The 22,639-nt window shown below is 40.8% G+C and overlaps 1 protein-coding gene and 1 long non-coding RNA gene across 2 annotated transcripts in view; one reads left to right on the forward strand and one right to left on the reverse strand.

Moving 5' to 3' along the window:
- The window catches only part of NEBL (nebulette), a 95,451-nt gene that overhangs the window by 64,750 nt on the left and 8,062 nt on the right, over nt 1-22,639 (forward strand). Inside the window, 9 exon segments of the mRNA XM_029078185.1 lie at nt 225-317; nt 1,358-1,444; nt 1,589-1,594; nt 2,711-2,803; nt 4,018-4,110; nt 6,671-6,775; nt 8,043-8,214; nt 11,205-11,297; nt 14,010-14,153. Of these exon segments, the coding sequence (XP_028934018.1) occupies nt 225-317; nt 1,358-1,444; nt 1,589-1,594; nt 2,711-2,803; nt 4,018-4,110; nt 6,671-6,775; nt 8,043-8,214; nt 11,205-11,297; nt 14,010-14,153 (886 nt within the window).
- On the reverse strand, nt 16,116-20,492 carry LOC114816187. Its single transcript, XR_003763956.1, has 2 exons — nt 20,090-20,492; nt 16,116-16,468 (listed from the first exon to the last, which is right to left on the reverse strand). It is a non-coding gene; the product is annotated as an uncharacterized LOC114816187 (long non-coding RNA).

A 22,639-nucleotide genomic window follows, 5' to 3' on the forward strand; every position in this document is an offset into this window, starting at 1 on the left:
TACCCATTCACAGACCCACACCGACTTCATTACTTTTAAACTTTAAAGGGAAACAGAGTCTTAAAATAATCAGATAAATAAAACATTTGAGCTTCCCAAGTTATTCCTTTTATATGATATTAAAAATTGAACAGTGCAGAGGATTCGGGAAAATAATCATGCAGTATCAATAAGGCCTGGTTTAGAAAATGAACTCCAAATACTCTTTCTGACAAATTTTGTAGGTGAAATACAAGGAAGAAGTTAAGCATGCAACGGCAATTTCTGATCCCCCAGAACTAAAGCGCGTTAAGGAAAACCAGAAGAATATCAGCAATGTGTGATCCCATTACTTTAAGTATTTTTCCTACTTTGCTAAATGCTTGTATCTAATGTAATAATGCTCCTTTCTGTGACTTCATTCTATCCTGCAAACTAATTTTCTGTCTAATGAAGGTCTGTTTGTTATCGTGATTTCTTTGTTCCCCAAACTAATTTGAACAGCCCAAGAAAATGATTTTTTCTGAAGTAGCCTGTTTTTTGTGTAGTGTGGAACTTATTGGTTTTGTAAGTGAAAGCATATTGAAAACTAGTGAGTTTAATCCTTCCATGAGCACAAATTTACTTGTTTGCCTGTTGGCTTGAAAGAGTTCATTCATTCATTCATCAGTTGTACTTATGGAGTATCTCTGGTGTGCTTAGCACTGTCATAGGTTCTTGGCAGAGTACAGTTCAAAATAAATAACATGGTCTCTGCTCTCAAGGTTCTTGTAATATAATGGCTTCATGTCAACACATTGAGAATCATACTCCTTTCTGTCCAGGGGTATCTCATCCAGGGTGATGATCAGTCAGTATACCTAGATATATTTGGTTTGGAAGTCGGCGTTGTCCAGCAGAAAAAGTATAGGCCTGGAGTCAGAAGACCTGGGTTCTAATTCCAGCTCCACAACTTGTCTGTTGTGTGACCCGAAGCAAGTCATTTGACTTCACTGTTCCTCAGTTATCTCATCTGTAAAATGGAGAGTAAGACTAAGCCCCATATCAGACCGTGGACTGTGCCCCACTGATTAGCCTTTATCTATCCCAGCACTCAGTACAGTACCTGGGACATAGTAAGCACTTAAATACTATAAAAAGCAAACAAACAATAAACAACAACAAAATGTAGGAACATAGAAAAGGCAAGCAAGCAATGGAAAGATTAAAATGTAGGAATGGGATGAACAAAAATTTCACTGTACAACTTGGATCGAGATTTTACCAGTGATTGAGTTTTAGAAATAAAGTACTTATGGCACCTCCCTTAATCTGAACTATCCCACTAAAACTGTATTATTTTCTTGGCCTGCTTACAAAATTGAAATTTGTTTCCCAGCTCCAGTATAAAGAGCCACACTACAAAGCTACTCCTGTGACTATGACACCTGAGTTGGATAGAGTCAAGAAGAATCAAGAAATTTCAGCCTGGTAACTTGTCTTTTCCCTTTCTTTTCATGGCCACACGTTAAAAAAAAGTTGGTTTCCAGCAAAGCCCTTATATCTAAGGAGAGTATCTAATGTTGGTGATATCAATCAGTGGTATCTATTGAGTCCTTACTGTGCGCAGAGCACTGTACTAAGCACTTGGAGAGTACAAGCTGCTTGGGGAACAGCATGGCTTAATGGAAAGAGCTCGGACTTGGGAGTCAGAGGTCATGGATTCTAATTCCGGCTCCGCCACTTATAGCGGTGTGACTTTGGGTAAGTCATTTAACTTCTCTGTGCCTCAATTCCATCATCTGTAAAATGGAGATGAAGACTGTGAACCCCAGGTGGGACAACGTGATTACCTTGTATCTGTGTCAGCGCTTAGAACAGTGCTTGGCACATAGTAAGCACTTAAATACCATTATTATTATTATTACAATATAAAATAATAATAATAATAATAATGCTCCCTGCCCACAGGTTTATACCAACATGATGGTGTTAATAGTGATGAAGGCTATGATGGTGATGGTCATGAAAACTAGACACCTTACTGCTCTTTTTCCCATCTGCAAGTCGCCCAAAGATTTGAGCTGTTTCCCTGTTCTTCCACACAGTCATACTCCTCTAGCCCCCTCCTGGAAGATGGGGGAATTGGGGCAAATCTTCCTCACAATTATTTTTTTAAATGGCATTTGTTAAGCATTTAGTAATAATAATTGTGGTATTTGTTAAGGGCTTAGTATGTGCCGGGCACTGTACTAAGCGCTGGGGTGGATACAAGCAAATGGGTTGGACACAGTCCTTTTCCCATATTGGACTCACAGTCTTAATACCCATTTTACAGATGAGGGAACTGAGGCCCAGAAAAGACAAGTGACTTGCCCAGGGTCACACAGCAGACAAGTTACGGAGCTAGGATTAGAACCCAGGTCCCTTCTGACTCTCAGCCCTGTGCTCAATCTATTAGGCCGCACTGCTTCTCCTGATTGGCAAATTGTTTACCAATCAGGGAGGAGGTGGATAGGATGGGAGGGGTTAGGCTGAAATTTCCAGCCTGCTCCTGGACCCAAGAGTGGTGGCTGACCTGGGCTGGAAATCCGGTAGGAAGAGGGTAGGTCCAGAGATTGGGAAATGTAGTGGGTCTTGGCGGCCTGCTGCATCCGGGGATAGTGTATATCCCAGCTGGCCAACACCAGTTTGTAAAACATGTTCTCATGGTGCAGGAGCTTCATGAGGAATTCCCTTTCATGTCATGCAGGTGAAATATAAGGAAGGAATCAAGCATGCGACTGCCATTTCCGACCCTCCGGAGCTGAAGAGAGTTAAAGAAAATCAGAAGAACATCAGCAATGTGGGAATTTGTTTCTCGGAAGCATTTTCTCTTTGGGGTCAACAGTGGGCCAGTGGCAGATTTTCACAGGGAATTGGGATGGCAGAGCTTTGGGCTGGAACAGTGGAAGGAGCCAGTACCAGGGGACCCGTTACATTCCGGTTTCTGGCTGGTTGGTTGGCATCTGGAGTCATGAGTTGGTTGCAGGTGGGAAGGAAGGGGGTCTCCAGATCGGAGAGTGTCTTCAATGCCACTCTCGTCTGGCTGGGGACCCCAGTTTATGGGGCAGGTTGGGGAGATGGAACTAACGGGTTTTCTCTATGGGAATGTCACCTCTCCCGGTTTTTCATCATCCACTGCACCTTCTCCCCCACCCCCCATCCTAGTGCCCCTGACCCTGAGAAACTGGAGGCTTCAGCTCAGAAAATAAGCATTCCCATGGTGACAGCTAGGTATCCGAACGAAGGACGTCAAATATTATTTAATATTGGCTAGATAATGATCAGAACTGGGATTCTGGAGGTTGGACAGTAAAGCCACACCATTAGGGTTTTTTTAAATAGCAATTTTTTCTCTTATGTGCCCCCCCCCTTTATTGTACATCTGTAAATTCATGGCATCTTGTTTTTCTTTTCACAGTTCAATACTTATTTTCCCACATCATTAGCCCTCTCGTCAGCATCCGTCAGTCCTTCACAAAATTAATTCCTACGCACAACATTAGCTCAAAGCAACATTAGTTCTGCACGACATTGGTTCAGTACATTAGTTCATGTGCTACTGGAGGTCTCCCTTTGGGGAAGAACTTTAACCCCTGACTTCCCACTGCATTATTTGCTAATTACAATTTTACAGATAGGTTGACTCCTGAAATGGACAATGTTTTACTGCAATTGATGGCATCATTTATTTAAGAATTGTTCCTTGAGAGGTAATTCCTTGCAATCTACCACAACAGAATATACATAGAATTGACCTTGAGAAAGATAATTTTGTATTTAAGTAATAAATGAAATCTAGCTATAGAGTAGATGACTAGAGAAACTATGTGATGAATTCAAAAAGATTAGTTTTGCATCTCATTAGGGTGAGAGAACCCCAATGACTTTAAATACTTTCTTTTGTCACCTTAACTTGGAGACTTTTCAAATTGAATTGTGTAATTCAGAGTTAGAGAACTGTGGTTTGTTGAATTAGTGTCTATGGTACATTATTTTTCATCTGTGAAATAACAGGTCCATTATAAAGAAAAACTGGGCAAAGCAACGGATGTGAGTGTCACTCCAGAGATGAAAAGAGTCAAGAAGAATCAAGAAAACATTAGCTCGGCAAGTGGTTTGGATTTTTCTATATTTTAAGATGTTCAAGAGAGTGAGGGAATGCATCCAGAATCGAGCCATATCTGAGTGAACTTTTGCCCTTCCCTAATATTCAGTTTTCTGGTGGCTCAAAAATAATTTTTGAGTTAATTAATCAATCAGTGGTATGTATTGATCCATACTAAAACAGGAAAATTACAGGACACCCTCCTTCATACAAAATAATTCGATATTTAGCATAGGCAGGGCTGCTGGGATGTTCTACCTTTTGATACTCTGATCTGTACTTCAGATGTCCTTTATACTCAACAGTGCTTATTGTTATTCAGGCACATTTTCCATGCCAAAACTCAAATTATCCATTGCTCCTTTTTCCTCATATTTCCTCTCAAATGAAATTCTGATGCCTAGCTGTCAGGGTGTAGCGATAAGGCTGTAATGAATATTTACATAGTTGAAAATGTAATTTAGAAATATCACTTACGAGTCACGCAGAAACTTTCGGGCTCAAATGGGGAAAATTATGCTTTGAAAATATGGCGAATAATAGCTATTTTTTTGACTCTATATGAGCTCAGAATTTTTACCTCAGTTAAAATTCTATTTCATTTTGGCTGAGGTGCATTCGCTTTAACAACTTTTATAATTGAATATACTTTGGCCCATTTCTTCCCAGGTAAGTTCAGGTAATAATTATCTTCCAAGGCAAGAATGTAAAATTTTTTTTAATGCACTAAATATGGAATTTTGTGTATCTTGTCAGGCATCCCAACATCTGATTTTGACATCATCGTCAGAGTTTATTGTGTGTGTACAGAATTGTTCAGGACACTTTTCATGTGCAGAGCACTTTTCTAGGCCCTTTGGAGAATGCATTTTTTAATGGTATTAGTTAACTGCTTACTCTGTGCCTGGCATTGTACTAAGCGCTGGGCTAGCTTCAAGCTAATCAGGTTGGGCAAAGTCCCTGTTCCTCATGGGGCTCACAGTCTTAATCCCCATTTTAAAGGTGAAATAAATGAGGCACAGACAACTTCCCTCAAGGAAGTTAATGCTGCTTTTCCCAGTGATACCTCTTCAGGGTTTCAAAACTGACTACTAATCAATCAATCAGTCAATGATATTTATTGAGCCCTTACTATATAAAGAACACTATACTAAGCATTTGGGAGAGTACAGTACAACAGAATTAGCAGACACATTCCCTGTCCATAATGAGCTTACAGTCTAGAGGGGAAAACCAACATTAATGTGAATAAACAATTTATATATATCATTTAAAGATAAATACTGTGGGGTTGTAGGTGGGGTGAATATCAAACGCAAAGATTTTGTCTGCAGTTGTGCTAACCCACTAGTAGCATCAAAACTGATGGAAGAGTTTAGTGATTTCTTGCATGATGTGAGCTCTCTGAAGCTAGGATTTTATAGCAAAGCTTTACAGTGTTAAAGCCCTCTTATCTGGGGGCAAGGATCTTTCTGAAAATTCTTTCCCCATTCATTCCCTTTGGGTTACAGGTGCTTAAGAGGAAAAAATGATTTCATTCTGCTGTTGGGACCCAGACAATTAAGCCTTTTCAAGTTGGCTCCCATTGTTCCCCAGTCCCTGCAAAAATGGAGGCAATTTGAACTGCATGTGAATTCCTAGATGGAAACCATCAGGGAGTTATTTCTGTCTTTTTCACATTAGGTTATGGCTTGGTGCAAAATGAGATGTGAGTTTCTCTGTTTCACCCTGCAGGAGGGACCCCAAAGAAGTGGGATAAAAAGAAGAAATATTTCCAAGGTTTATTTTATTTTTGGCTCTTCCCATCCAGCCTGAACAGGCAGAGGCATTTCTGTTGATACTGTTTGTGGATTGCTGTTAGACTGAACCTCATTTCCCAAGTGGGGACACTGGAGAAGGGTTCAGAGAGTTTTGCACTTACCTCGTAGACATCCTTTTAAGATTTTCAACCTCAGATCATTCACTATTCTTGGACAAAGTACCCATCTGAGTGAGCTTCCAAGGGTTTGCTGTCATGGCCAGGGTCAATTCAGTCAGTCAATTGATCATATTTATTGAGCACTTACTGTGTGCAGAGCATTATACTAAGCACTTGGGAGGGTACAATATAATAGAGTCAGTACACACTTTTTTTGTAAAAAAAAAAAATGGCATTTGTTAGGCCTTGCCATATGCCAGACACTGTACTAACAGCAGAGGTAGGTGCAAGCTAATCAGGTTGTACACAGTCCTTGTCCCACATGGGGCTCACAGTCTCAATCCCCATTTTACAGATGAGGTAACTGAGGCACAGAGAAGTAAGTGAATTGCCCAAGGTCACACAGCAGGTAAGTGGCAGAGGTGGGGTTATGAACCCGGGTTCTTCTGATAGAAATGGTTTAACTTCTCCCTTGAATATGGGTCACTGCATGGAGTTCCACCATTCAGGAACCTGGAATGATTTAGGGAGGATCTTGGTACCATTCCACAGTCCGGAGAAGGACTCCATTCGGACCAGTTCTGTCATACCATTTTATGTGGCTCCTCATTTTAATCTAAATGCCTATTGTTCCCATTTTGTAGGTAAAGTACACCCATGACAAGAAACGAATGGAAGGGAGGCCAAGCCTGATTCTAGACACTCCGGGACTGAGGCATGTCAGAGAAACCCAAAACAATATTTCAATGGTAGGGCCCAACAGCCTGATTTTCCTCATGACTAAAATGTGCTATGAGATAACATTGGGGGATGACCTGAAGACAATAGTTAACCAATAATCTAGCTGGCTAACAAATCCCGGAATATGACACGCGAACCCCCCCATCTTGTGGACTGTCCCAAAACCCTGGAATGTAATGAAATCTTTCAGGATATGAATAAAATCGTTTCTCACAGTTGCTTGTGTGGCTTTTTATTGTTCACTGGAATGTCTTGTATGATACCCACTTGCTTGGATGGTTTTCCTCTTCATTTTGAGATTGATTGTGTTGTCTTGCATGGGGCAGAATGTGTGAAAAAAGGTCATTTGCTTGTTTAAAAATGGTTAAAATGAATAATTCAAGCTAATTTAAACTGCAATGCTTGCTTACTAATATCAACTCTTTAGGATTGTGTGGCTGTGATAGTCTAATGAGCTGTTTGAACAGCTATTGAAAATTAAATAGCTAGAAAGGATATTTATATTTGTAAATGAAAAAATCAATCTTTCACCCACTTTGGCAAGTAAATCTGGGGTATTCCAAAGACTCTGCATCTTTTGGAGCTTCAGCTTTCATTAAGTTTGTAAGAGGCGCTTATAATTCATGGCATTAATATAGCAATTCAGGTCCTCACAGAAACCACTACCAGTCTCTGAATCCTTGGAGCTGGAGTCCTTGTTAAAGTCACAGGGAAAGGAGAAGAGGAATCAATGTTATTTATTGAGCGCTTACTGTATGCACAGCACAGTATTAAGTACTTGGGAGAGTATAATAGAACAGAGTTAGATATGTTTCCAGTCCACAATGAGCTTATGGTGTGGAGGAATATTGGTTTATCTAATTGAAGGAGAAATGTGCAGATATGCTTCAAAAATGATAATATGAGGAGAGAAGCAGCATGGCCTAGTGGATAGAGCATGGGCCTGGGAGTCACTAATCTCTGGGTCCTAATCCTGGCTCCACCACTTCGCTGTTGTGTGACCTTGGGTAAGTCACTTCACTTCTCTGTGCCTCAGTTACCTTACCTGTAAAATGGGGATTAAGACTGTGAGCCCCATGTGGGACATGGACCGTGTCCAACCTGATGAGCTGGTCTCTAACCCAGCACTTAATACAGTATCTGGCATTCAGTAAGCACTTAACAAATACCATAAAAAGAGCTGCTGGTGTTAAGGTTAAGGTTAGGGCATATACAAAGTCAGTGGAATCACACCTGTCAGAACTTGATCTGCTAACCCCTGATATTCCTCTCTAGGTTAAGTACCATGAAGACTTCGAGAAGACAAAGGGAAGAGGCTTCACTCCTGTGGTGGATGATCCTGTGACGGAGCGCGTGAGGAGAAACACACAGGTGGTTAGCGACGCTGCATATAAAGGAGTCCACCCTCATATAGTAGAGATGGACCGGAGACCCGGGATCATCGTGGGTAAGCTGTTCCTCCCATTATTTCAGCTGACAAAGAGACGGGTTAGACACGTCCGACAGCTCTCATTGCCGAAGCCTACAATGAGCCCTATTTCCCATGGCCGGGGGAAGGGCAGGGTTGTGCCATCCTACCCAGGCTGCCCAAGCGAGGCCCTGTCAGGGTTCCACCCTGGAAACAGTCTGCGGTAGATCTCTGGGAGTGCCCTCATTGACTGGCAGGCCCAGGCCACCATAGCAGAGAGGAAACTGAGACTCTAAGCTTTCGGCAGCTAGGCCAACCTCCCCTGGCTGGCTCTGAAAGTGTGGCTTTCAATCAATCAATCAAACGGTGGTATTTATTAAAATGCTTACAATGTGCTGAGCACTGTACTAAGCTCTTGGGAGACTTGTGGGCAGGGAATTTATTATTATTTTGTACTCTCCCAAGCCCTTAGTACAGTGCTCTGCACTCAGTAAGTGCTCAATGAATACGACTGAATGAATGAATAGATGCGTTCCCTGTCCACAAGGAACTTACAGCCTAGACGAGGAGCTTACAGTGGCAATTTCCATGGGCAATTTACACCCCCATCTCAGTTTTTGATGCCAATGCTTCTTGAGGTAATTGGTTCAAATCAGTGCTTCTTCATCCTCCAGGGTACGGTTGACATCTCTCTTTAGTGAGTTACCCACACCCAAGCAATTCTTGGAGGTCTGAAGGATTTTTCCTGAAATCTGGTCTTATTTTCCAATTTGCAGGGGGGCAGAGGGTGCTTTATGCTTCCATAAATCTTCTGCTCTAACTCTGTTTTTTGAGGATGGATTACATAGCCAAAACACAAAATATAGCTTCCTTGGAAACTCTAAATTCATGGATATGTTAATTAAGTCCCAAAAAAGATGTCCTTTGGGAGCAGTATTCTCTTCAGCCTTCCCTTAATTATTAGTGCTCTGGCAAAGAAGTAATGTTTTAGAGTAACATGGAGGAACTATTTGCAGAGAAAATTTCCAAAAGCCACTTTGAAATTTCATTTTTAATATTGCCAAAATAAGGAGTAAGTGATCTGAACTTGAAATGTAAGTAAACACAGCTGATGGTCTTTGTTCCAGAGAAGCCTGGGCTTGTGATGCCCTTCACTTTGAATCATCTCTCATTACTCCAACTGCTTTTATGGTTAAGAGCTTTGTGTGCAGGAGGAAATTTAACATTGTAGTTCTCTGTTCATATAAACAAGAAAAGAAAAATCAGGGATTTTGTAAAAGCATCTATTTCTCACAAATACAAACCCCAAACTTTGAGCAGAGTTGAAACTGATGGGGAAAAGAGAGAGAAACTTGGCTTTTGAAAGGAATTGACAAGTTGCCATTCAAAGCATTTATCTTTCCGTCTTTAAAAAAACATTTTCTTAAGTGCAGCCATTAGCAGCGTGGCTCAGTGGAAAGAGCCCGGGCTTGGGAGTCAGAGGTCATGGGTTCGAATCCAGGCTCTGCCACTTATCAGCTGACTGTGGGCAAGTCACTTCACTTCTCTGTGCCTCAGTTCCCTCATCTGTAAAATGGGGATGAAGACTGTGAGCCTCACGTGGGACAACCTGATTACCCTCTATCTACCCCAGCGCTTAGAACAGTGCTCTGCACATAGTAAGCGCTTAACAAATACCAACATTATTATACTGGGGATGAGAAAAGGACAGGAGTTTAGAAAAGTCAAGAAATTGTCACTTGTGTTTTCACAGGGTAGGGCCAAAAATCGAAAAAAAATTGTCAACTCAAACGTCCCTTAAAGTTTGAAGTTGTGCACTGAGAAACTAAAGGGAAGAGCAGAAGGGTGATTTTATTGATTTGGACCAGCTGGGATCGTGTTGTTTGAGGTCCAGTGATGTTTGGGACTTCATGATTGTACCTTACTGCTTCCTGATTGGTCCAAGAGCCTGTTTGGTTGACAGTCAGTACCTCAGGATTCTGACAGCTCTTGCTTATCCTCTTAGCCTCTGGCCAGTCTGCCCCATCCCAGGAACGTGGATGATATTTCAAGACTGCCGGAGGGCTTGGAGGGTTGAAAATGGGAAAAGACCCATGGCTGAGTAAGCACCAAGCTCTTTCCTGGGTATTAGATGATTTATAAAGATTCTCCAGGTCCACTTTGAAAAGTGTATTTCAAAAAATCATTTATTTTCTAAGTGAATCTTATACCTGTGCAAGTGAACTTTCCTTGAAAGAGATTTTACTCTTCCCTGAAATAGATTTATTTGGGTCAGAGATAAGTTGATATTCACTTGAACATGATACTTGGATTTCAATTTTATCAGTTTTAAGTTATCTGGGTTACATTAAGGATAAGTACACTTTAGAAATGAAAAGTCCATCATTATGTATTTCATGATTTGAGCAATCAGAATGTGCTAATTTTAATTTTTTAGAGAGATAATGCTCATTATCAATAGTCATTTAATTTAAATAGTTTAGAAATATCAAAATTAATATTCAGGAAAGGCTTAAAGGGAAATAATGGATTTTTTCTGACTCGCTTATTTTCTCTACTATAAAATGTGCAATAAAGTTTTATGTTACTGTATTATTTGATGTGATTCAGTCCAGAGATAATTAAGAGATTTGCTACCATAAAGCCAAATGAAAATTAAGCAGAAAATCTTTTGTAAAGTGCCAAGTTCCCTAAACAAACCATTGGTGTAATAAATGTCCATTTACACGGTCTGACAAGCAGTAACACCAAAATCAAAAACCGGAATCATTGAGGTTTTTCAGAAATCACCATGTGTATATCTGAAAAGCTTTAGCTTAGCTTTAGCTTTCAGCTTAGGTTGTCAAAAATTTCAAGAGACACAGTAGAAGTGTTATTTTCATCCTTTTTGAATTTACTGAAATACCTAAATATGAGTTGTTGTATTTTCATCCCTTTGTCATGTAAGCTGTTCAGACAATATCAGACTCTAAATCTATGCCTCCATTTCCTGCCACTCGCTTCTTACTCTTTCTCTCTTTTGATAAAAGACCTCAAAGTTTGGCGTACAGATCCTGGCTCCATCTTCGACATTGACCCACTGGAAGATAATATTCAATCTAGGAGTCTCCACATGCTTACGGGTACCGCTGATCTCTCGACAAAGTTTTGTCCTAAAACTGATGTATCACAGGGATTCTGGCCAAAATGAGTCAGCCATCAGTAAAACATGGGTATTTACTGAGCGCTGACTGTGTGCAGAGCACTGTACTATCTACCTATTCTAGATACATTCCTTGTCCACAAGGGGTTTATTGTCTGGGCGGGAGAGACATGACAATACATTATGGATACGTACATAAGTGCTGAGGGGCTGAGGGTGGGGTGAATATCAAGTGCTTAAAGGGTGCAGATCCATATGTTGTAAATGCTGGGCTTTTAAAAGTGACTTTTAAAAGAAGGTTGTGTTTATAGCTAACATTCCTTTAAAATAGATCTAATCAAATAAACAGCTAAAGACTCAAAGAAAGCATTTTTATTATAAGCGAGACTAGCATGTCCTGCTGTTTCTGGTTTCAGTTCAAACAAAGTGTAGGGTTTCTGTTCATCCACATTTTCAGCTTGCTGTAGAGATTCCAGGTTTTTTGCTTTTAGCTTATAATTACAGTTATTTGGTTTTCACCCAACTTCAGAGTTGTAGAAAAGATTCGGTTTAGGATATTGCATGGTTATTGAGAAGGTATTTATCATAACGTGTGTTGTCTACTGGATTTAAAGAATGGAAAATACAGAACACCACCAATATTTTCTATAGCAGAGAGAAGGTCATAAAATAACTTGGATAAGGGATTACTAAATGAGATTTACAGATTGGTATGAAAATTGATTCCTCCAGAACTAAAAATGAATACAGCTTAGAAGCTCTATTTGACTTAATTTCTGGAGAGGTTTTGTATTTCTTAGTGGCAGTATTTCAGGACAGTTCCTCAGAAATCATTTCCCGGGATGCATTTCAACCTGATGTGTAACTACTGCCTAGTCTAGATATTTTTTAAAATATCTAGAGCAGAAAGACCTAGATATGAAGACCTGGATAACCCTAGATTGGAGATCAACACTGATGTCAGCTGCATAATCGCTTAACTCTCTACTTTCTCTTCCTTTGTAGACCCAGCCTAAGGGTATTGTGAAGATAATTTTTCAGGCCTTTTTAGCTGTAAAATGTTCTGCTTAATTGGAAAATTTAAAAAAGAAAGTAACTTCCATCTATTTTGGGTAGCTTGTATAACTTAAATATTTTTCTATTGGATTGAAATTCTTGTTTAGTTTCCTAGAATGACAGCCATTTCCAATGTCACTGTTTTTCAATCAGAAAAATGTCATGAATCACATAGATGATAGAAGAAGAGCTTGAGAATTTTTATTTAGAAGTCAGTGTAATTTTATGACTTTTTTTACTCAGTATTATATAAATGAATTATATTTATTATTTTTTGGCAAGATATTTGAAAAAAGGGACCCCTATTATGCATATACATTGGTTGCTGCACTATTGGACTGCCAACAATAATTCAGACCCACCCACTTATTTTGATTGGGAAAAGCCCTGGGGCTTTCTCACAGCCATTCAGCTTAGCACTGATCTACTGCCCCAGGGCCAAAAAGAACCATGCTCTGTGCAAGTAAGACTTATAAAGAAAAGAAAATATGATCAGTGTCCTTACTAGTAACATTCTTTAACCTTGTGATGTTCATATGCACCAGATCTTTAATCATTCTCAACATGTGTTTCTTCTAAGGAAGAGAATGACTGATGAAATTGTCCAGGCCAGGAAAAATGTTGACCAAAAGTTTTCTTGGAATATGTGATTGAGGCTGCCTTATTATTTGATAACTAGAGATTGAATCAATTATGTTCAACACCTGGGCCATTAATCAGTGGCATTTAGGGAGCACTTACTATGGGCAGAGCATACGGGCCTGGGAGCCAGAAGGTCATGGGTTCTAATCCTGGCACCACCACTTGTCTGCTGTGTGACACTGGGCAAGTCACTTTACTTTTCTGGGCCTCAGTTCCCTCATCTGTAAAATGGGGATTAAGACTGTGAGTCCTACATGGGACAACCTGATAACCTTGTGTCTATCCCAGTGCTTAGAACAGTGCTTGGCACATAGTAAGCATTTAACAAATACCATCATCATAAGTGCTTGGGAGAGTACAACACAACAGAGTTGCTAGACATGTTCCTTGCCCACAATGAGTTTATGGACTCGGGGAGACATCTTAAAATACTTTTTCAGTTCGAGGGGTTCTTGGTTGGCAAGAATGAAGGACTTTTGTTATAGACATGTTGGAACATAAGACAAGATTATGTACATTTTTCTATGATAGAAAGCAAGATAGGGAAGTGTCTATCATGTCCCAGAGTAGAGGAGCAGCAGTGGCTTGGAGGAAAGAGCACATTGCTGGGAGTCAGAGGACTTGGGTTCTAATCCTGGCTCCGCCTCTTACCCGCTGCGTGACCTTGTGTACGTCACAACTTCTCTGTACAGCAGTATGCTTGTTCAATTTCTGTGCTCTCTCCTACTTAGACTGTGAGCCCCATGTGGAAAAGGGATTGTGTCCGACCTGATTAATACATCTTTCCCAGCAGTTAGAATAGTGTTTGACATATAGTAAGTGCTTAACAATATAACAACAATAATAATGATGATTTAAAAAGTTGTTCATGGTAAAATAGACAATACTTGGATTTTGTATCCATTATCTTATATTTTGATACCTTTGAGTTTTTTTGTTTGTTTCTGCTTTTCAGTTACCCAGTTACACAAATATTTCTCTTTTCCCTACCTAGAAAAGGCAAGTCACTATAAAAGACAGCAGTCTCACTCCACCAGTACCTTTGGCACGAGTCTGGGGGATGAAAAATCAGAAATTTCTGAGGCAAACCCTAGTTTCTCTTGCTCCAGTGAGGTAACAAGAGGATCTGATGAAGGAGGTATCAAGAGTTTCCCATTTTCAAAGACAACTAATTCACTTCTAACGTGTGCTGAGCTGGAAGTTTTATTAACAGTTTTGACACAGGTACCAAACATTTGACCAGTGGACAGATTTGAAAAACGTTTGCGTTAATTTAATGCATGAATACCCCTTTTTTACTATCCCTGGGAATGAAGACCTTCATAAATGATCAACCATATAAATTAAAGGCAATCTCAATCCATGTAATTCTTTTCAAAGGTTTAAGATGTGTATCGTGTACTGGACTAATAGAAACAACAATATTGAACAGGTAACTCCTGCTTAGGTCACTGCAGGTGTCAAATAGGACAATCAACCTTATAATAATGGTCATTCTCTTTTGGTTTGGCAAAGGGGTAGCGCATGAGGGAATGTGGTCTCTCTGAACCTAATCCTTCCAAATCTCTGAAGACATAAAATGTGAGGTGTAGTTGGAAAATGAATTTCTACATTCAAAGGAGGCAGCTTAAATCAGAGGAAAAGAGTGTGCTAATGGGGCCCAAACCCTGTAATGCCCTCTAATTTTAATTGGAACGTTACATGGGCATAGCTACCTAGCAACAATAAAATAGCTCAATGCTTCAGGGAATGACAGAATTGAGGAACTACATTTTTTTGGCCTTGCTAGGTTGCAGAGTGAATCTCAGAGTATCCAGTCATTCTTTGTCTCTTCTATACTGTTCGGTTGAATGTCTATGCTCTACCAAGCCAACAGAAAGTTACCATGGAACCCTTTGAATTCTCATCCCCCTGGTGGAATTGAGAATAGGAAATGGGACTCAAGTGGTTGCTTTGGAATCTTGCTCTTCCTTTGAAATGTACATCTGGGCTAGGCTTCTGGGGGAAGGTATGGGAGAAGCAGTTCTGGTAATCGTGCATGTTTGATCAGAAGTTTTGTCTTCCTATTCTTTCCCATTGTTCAGAACATATTCGTTTAAAAGCAGATTTTGGAAATGGAAAACAATTTTGGGGCATTATTTGTGGGGGATAAGAAGCCCCACGATACATCCAGATGGACTTGCTGCTCGTCCACAAATAGGTGTTTTTCGTTTCTTCAGTATTTGTGGTGGCAGGGCATTAGGTCTTGAAACATGGGGCATCGCTACATGTCATGAGAGCTATCTTTCCCCTCCTAAAGTTTGTCTTTGCTGTTTTAAATGCGTAAACTGCTGTCTTAGTTCATGAGAAGTAAGCCTGTTCTCACCTCCCTGATCCACTGAAGTACACTTGGTGACTGAAGTGGCAGTGTGCCATAGGAACAGGTTTGGAGACGTCTTTCAGGCCATCAACTCTCCCCAACTTTAAAGCCCTCCTGAAATCACGTCTCTCATAAAAGGCCTTCCCTGATTAAGCCCTTCATTCACCTCTCCTACCTCTCTTCTGCATCAACCCTTCCCTTGGGCTGCATTCTCCATCTCAGCATGTTTAGACCTATCCTTTATATTCTACCATTTCCCCTATCTTTATTTTTTCTATTTGTCTCCCTCTACTACCTGTATGCTCCTTGTGGGCAGGGGTTCTTTCCCAAGCACTTCGTACAGTTCTCTGCCCAAAGCGAGCATTAAGTAAATACCATTGATCAATCAACTGACTGAGGAAGGGGGATGCAGATTCACGGGCTGCAGCTCCCTTACTCCAAACGCTTCCTTGCGTATCACTGCAGATGTCCACATTTGGTTTCAATCACTGTTAACGTATAAAGGCTTTTCCTTACATTGTCCTCATTGTTTTGGACTTACAGGCCTTTCATGCTATTTCCCCCCCATCTTGTTTTGATTGCAGGACCCTTTTCTTGCCCTGTTTTTCAACTTCTTTAAGTTTTCCTTCTGACTATCCTCCAGTTGCTGAAATTTTTTTTCAAAGGGTGTTCGTTTCAGGTCTCTCCCGTTTTGCTTTGATTTAATAAGAGCAGATTTTATTTAAACTTTACCCACTTTTGTTTGGATTCTGAAGTTTTATTGTTTGGAATGATCTCTGTGGCTTTTTGGTATTAGATTAGCTTAACTTGTTTAGATCTGACATCCTAACCCTGTATTGGAAATCATTCTAATTGTTTCCTGCTCATTTTTCAGCAATCTGGTCTTTCATCTTCCTCTTGGTTTCACATCTTGCACGGCCTCCCTTACCTCTTAGTGTTACTGCCTTTTCCATGGTGATCTTCCCAATTTTGCAGTTGCTGTTGTCCTTGTCATTTGAAAGGGCTGGCAGCCAAAGCTTTATATCTTTCATTTCAGTGGTTGCAAGTGCGGGAGAGTCCTTTTTTTTCCTTCTTTTTAAATTCCCGTGCTCCCCCTGGGAAGAGATAGTAGACATAACCCATGTGAAACAGAAGGTCTTTATTAAATGGCCACTTTCACTCTTCCAATAACGCAGCCTTCTCAAGTTAAGGAAAGAGTTCTCCTCAGGACAAGGCAACTGCTGCTGACTCAAAGAAAGCGCCTGCATTTCTTGGCACTTCGATCCCCACAGCTGATATATGTTTCCTGTTAGTATTCTTCACTGTCAAAATGGCTTTATTTTCTTTATGTAAGCATAATATGATCCAGATGGCTGACCTTAAGATATGCCAAAAATCAGTCCATTTTCTGATATCCTGAAAGGTATTTAAGAGGTACCTTGGTGCCCCCGAAAGAGTTAATTTGGTTGGTGGAGAATTGATCTACCAGAATTTTAAAATGTTGGGGAAATAATTTTTATTGGAGGGAAGGGAGGTGAGATTTGTGGTAACCATGTGGATTAGCACAGATTAGAGCCACAACTTTTGGTGAGTTGGAGAGAGTGTAGACCAACCATGGAAATAATAGATTGTTCTGATAACTGGAAAATAATCAAGATAGACTAGGATGAAGGCTGGTAAAAAAAACATAGGGAGAGGAAAAAGTTCGGTGAGCAACCACTTTTTTTTACATTTTCCGAATTAAAATGTAATTTCAGCTTGGCCTCTGCCTAATATAAAGCATTTGTGCCTGCTGTTCAAGGACTGCTTTCCTTTCAAAATATATGTAGAAGTTAGATTTTCATTTCAAACAATGCCCCCGCGGTCCCTTTCTGAGAACTGATGTGAGAAAAAAAATGTATTTTTTTTCTTGGCCAACAACCACATTAAAGCATCCTGGTGCTTTTTCAGCCCGCCCAAGATTTTTTCAATGCTTTTTTTTTCCCCCCTAGTTGACATTTAGATCTTGAGTGGAAGAAAGGAATCCAAGAAATCAAAGCATATAATTCAACTGCATTGTGACAAATGGAATTTTGATCTGAGAGCAGTTTTAAAAAGGACACTTGGGCTGGCTTTCAAGATATCCTGCGCTGATATATATATATATTTTTTTTTTTTTTTGCCTCCATCTATTAGTAAGCTTTGAATTGTGGCTAGATGCTAGTGCTTATTTTATTATGAAGGACAGGGGAGGAAGGCAATAGTGTAAATTTCAGTGGTGGTGCCACCTTCAGATGGTTTTGAAACCCTAAACAATCTCTCAGTAGGAACCTAATTATTATTATTATTTTATTTGTTAATCATTGGAGCACTGCTTCAAGCACTAGGGGATCAATCAGTGGTGTGTTCTCCCAAGTGCTTAGTACAGTGCTCTGCACACAGTGCTTAAATACAATTGTAGATTCATTCATTTGTAGTTATTGAGTATTTACTGTGTGCAGAGCACTGTACTAAGCACTTGGGAGAGTACAAAATAATAGAGACACATTCCCTGCCTACAACAAGCTTACAGTCTAGAGAGAGAGACAGGCATTAATATAAATAAATTACAGATCTGTATATAAGTACTGTGGGGCTGGGGATGAATAAAGGGAGCGAGTCAGGGTGACACAGAAAGGAGTGAGAGAAGAGGAAAGGAGGGTTAGTCAGGGAAGGCCTCCTCTTGGAGGAGATGTGCCTTCAGTAAGGCTTTGAAGGGGGTGAGAGTAATTGTCAGATTTGAGGAGGGAGGGTGTTTTAGGCCAGAGGAAGGACATGGGCGAGGGGTTGGTGGTGAGACAGATGAGGGTGAGGTACAGTGAGGGGGTTAGCATTACAGGAGCGAAGTATGTGGTCTGGGTTGTAGTAGGAGACTAGCAAGGTGAGGTAAGTGGCGGCAAGGTGATGGAGTGCTTTAAAGCCAAGGGTGAGGAGTTTTTGTTTGATGCAGAGGTGGATGGGCAACCACTGGAGTTTCTTGAGAAGTGGGGAAAACATGTCCTGAAGGTTTTTGTACAGTGGGGAGAGACAGGAGGCTGGGAGATCAGCAAGGAGGCTGATATAAGGTGGGACAGGGTAAGTACTTGGATTAAGGTGGCAGCAGTTTGGATGAGAGGAAGGGGTGGATTTTAGTAATGGTGGGAAGGATGAACCCATAGGATTTAATGATAGATGGAATCTGTGGGTTGAATGAGAGAGAGGAGTCAAGGATAGCACCGAGTTTATGGGCTTGTGAGGCAGGAAGGATGGTGGTAGTCTCTACAGTGATGGGAAATCAGGGGGAGGACAGGGTTTGAGAGGGAAGATAAGGAGTTCTGTTCTGGACACATTAAGTTGGAGGTGATGGGAGGAAATTCAAGTAGAGATGTCTTGAAGCCAGGCGGAAATACCAGACTGCAGGGAGGGAGAGAGATCAGGGCTGGAGACAGATACAGATTTGGGAATCGTCTGCGTAGAGGAGGTAGTTTAAGCCATATGAGTGAATGAGTTCTCCAAGGGAATGGGTGTAGATGGAAAATAGGAGGGGAACCAGAACTGAATCCTGAGAGACCCCCACAGTTAGGGAGTGTGAGGCAGAGGAGAAGCCTGTGAAAGAGACTGAGAATGAGTGGCCAGATAGGAGGAGAACCAGGAGAGGACAGTGTCAGTGAAGCTGGGGTTGGATAAGGGGGTGGTCAACAGTGTCGAAGGCAGCTGAGAGGTTGAGGAAGATTAGGATGGAGTAGAGGCTGTTGGATTTGGCCAGAAAGAGATCATTTGTGACCTTTGAGGGGACGGAAACCGGATAGGAGGGGTTCAGGAGAGAATTGGAGGAAAGGAACTTGAGAAAGCAGATATAGACTATCTGCTACTCAATTGAAAAGGAATGGTAGAAGGGAGATGGGGCAATAACTGCAGCCATGGGGTCAAATGAGGGAAGGAAAAGAAAAGAGGGTATGTTTAGGAGCTAGTGCTTAAATAAAAATACATGTAAGCTAAAGGTGACCTGGAATACTTAGACTGTAAGCTCCTTGTGGGGAGGGAATGTGGCTACCAACTCTGTTGTATTATACTCTCCCAAGCTTGTAAAACAGGGCTCTGCTCACATTAAGTACTCATAAATGCAACACTGCACACAGTAAGTGCTCAATAAATATGATTGACTTGAATGGATGAACTGATTAATTGGCACAGTGGAAAGAAAGAGCAAGGGCCTGGGAGTTGTATGACGTGGGTTCTAATCCCAGCTCTGCCTTTGACAACTGTGTGACCTTGGGCATGTCACTTAACTATTCTGTGCCTTAATTTCCTCATCTGTAAAATGATGACTCAATACCTGTTCACCCTCATACTTAGACTAAGAGTTCCAGGACAGGGACTGTGCTTGACCTGATTACTCTGAATCTATGCCAGTACTTAGCTCCAAGAGCACTTAGCAAATTCCACTATTATCATTATTACTATTAGAGAAAAAGCGTGACCTACTAGATAGAGCATGGGTTACAAGTCAGAAGGACCTGGATTCTAATCCCGGCTCTGCTCCATGTCTGCTCTGTGACCTTGGGCAAGTCACTTCACTTCTCTGTGCCTCATTTATCTCATGTTAAAAATGGGGAATGAGCCCCAATTGGGTCAGAGACTGTCCAACCTGATAAGCTTATATCTACCCCAGTGCTCAGTACAGTGCCTGGCACATAGTAAACACTTAAATACCATAAAAATATTATGCTCAATCATACCTTTCTGTGCCTCAGATGGATATATGGTTGTTTCTTGCAGAGCTCCTGTTTTCTTCAAAATTTCCAAACAGAAGCCAAATCGTGAGCATTTTCCTCATTGTCAAAGCCCAAACATATGTCTCCCTGCAGTCTGGTCTCTTTCCAGGTGAGGAGCACCACTTTGCATCTCTCCTTGTGGAAATTCCTTCCAGAGGTCATCCCTTAGCCAGAATCATCAATCAGAAGAGCTTAGCCAAGCAGAAGTGTTGATGATTTGCCTTGCTCCATTTGCCTCCAGTCAGAGAATCGAGAGTAGGCTATATATTTTGACCAGGATTTGCTACAACAGAAAACCATTAGAGTCAGGTTCTGAGGGAGATTGAGCAACTTCTCTTTTTGGAGTAGATTTTTTGTGAACCTACCCGTAGGGTGGGTTATATCCCATGGGATATTCTAATTCTAGAGTAATTACCTTTGGGAAACTATAAGATTTCCTTATCACCATGTACTGAGGATCCAGATGGTGCTGCGCAAGACTCTAATTTAGACACTGTTGACTTTTTTGTTTTAAATGGTATTTGTTATGCACTTACTATATCAGGCACTGTACTAAATGCTGGGGTAGATACAAGATCATCAGGTTGGACACAGACCAGGTCCCACATGGGGCTCACAGTCTTAATCCCCATTTTACAGATGAGGTAACAGGCCCAGAGAAATGAAGTGACTTGACTAAGGTCACAAAGCAGAAAAGTAGCAGAACTAGGATTAGACCCCAGATCCCTAACCATTAGGCTAGCTGCTATTCTAGGCAACCCCTGCCTTTGAAGGATTTATATTTAGCTGATCCAATGTATAACATTTTAGGGGCCTAATAATACAATTTAGTATCAACATGTATGATTGGTAGATCACTTTAGTCTTATCTAGGTAACTACTAAACAAAAGAAATACCATTGATTGATGGACTGATTGAGAGTGTCTCTGCTGGGTTCCCTTTTTATTACTCTGAAGCCACTCCCACAAAGACCCAGTTTATCTGGGATATAGGAATAAGTAGAATTAGAAGCCCCAGTTTCTCAGTCCAACTTCAAAGAACTTTATGGGGTCATTTGGAAGACACTACCGCTGACTCAAAAGGTGGTTTTCCCTAATTTTTGATTTAGGATTTGCTTTTTCTGAGTGATTTCCTAGCAGGCAATGATGTTATTTTCTTACACCCAACCAGCAATTGTCTGGGCTACATGGAAATATGTAGTTTTTATTCTCCAATTGCAATAGAACAGCAGAGGAAGCCTGGTTGAAAGGAAATAGCATTGTTTGCCACATAAAATTGATTCCTATTTTAGAAAGACAATAAAAGGTGAAGTGTGAAGTATAAATTTTCTCTGGTGAAGTTTCATCACTTCCTGCTGTTAAATGTAAAGTTTGTCTTTTGGATAGATTTCTGAAAAAAAGCATACCACTTGAATATATTAACTCTCCAAACAGCAATGCCCCCATTTAATACAAACCATTGAAAACTAATAGAGCCTTCCTCTCAGACCTATAAACCTCCAAGACAGGAAACCCAGCATGATTTTGAGCTGATCAGAGGGCCACATATAAGCACTTGCTGTCATCATCAGTGGATAAGAATGTTTTCGGAGGGTGATTCTGGATTGGGGTATACACATGTCTCTCATTGACCAACCTGGAATTAATGAAAACCATTTCCACATACAATAAAGGGAACCATGTGGACCCTAGAGTTTGAAGTAGTAAAATAAAGAACATCTTGCCTGGATGAATAGGGTTCAAGGTGGTTAGGCAAGTGATTACTCTGAGGGCGTTGTACTGGGGGAGCAGTGTGGCATACTGGAAAGAGCACAGGCCTGGAACCCTGTGGATCTGGGTTCTAATCCTAGCTTTACCACTTGCCTGCCATGTGACCTTGGGCAATCACTTCTCTGTGCCTGAGTTTCCTCATCTGTAAAATGGGTGTTCAATACCTTTTCGCCCTCCTACTTAGACTCTGAACTCCATGTGGGACAGTGGCTGTCTGATAGACCATCAGTAGTCCCAGGGCTCTGCATAAACAACTGCTCAATTAATACTGATGATGGAGGTGGACTGCAACAAGGAAACTGTCATTGATTTCGAAAAGATTCAGTAGATCCAGAGATCTATAATGCTTAGTCTCGAACCACATGCTTAAGGCTAATTGGAAAATGCCTGTTCTATAGTCCAGTTTCACATATTCCTATCTGCAAGTAATATGCCAGGACCACATTCAATCAGTTTGATATGGGCCCATTCAGAGGAACTGAAAATACATCTGAGTCTATACAGTGTGTAGACAATAGGGAGATGTCTGGTTCTTTCTAATATTAAATAACATTCTGATAAGATAGAGGCTCAAGTTCAAAATTCTGAGTACGACGACTTCCTATGGATTATGACATTCCCTTGGGAACTGGTGAGATATTCCAACTGATTAATGGGATACACAAATCCATATGGAGATTTGGAATCTGTAACCAATGTAACCCAGAATTCCCCAGTTACAAGAAATGATTATCCAGTAGTATT

This window comes from Ornithorhynchus anatinus, chromosome 13 (genome assembly GCF_004115215.2).
Source record: "Ornithorhynchus anatinus isolate Pmale09 chromosome 13, mOrnAna1.pri.v4, whole genome shotgun sequence".
In the NCBI taxonomy this organism is placed as follows: domain Eukaryota; kingdom Metazoa; phylum Chordata; class Mammalia; order Monotremata; family Ornithorhynchidae; genus Ornithorhynchus; species Ornithorhynchus anatinus.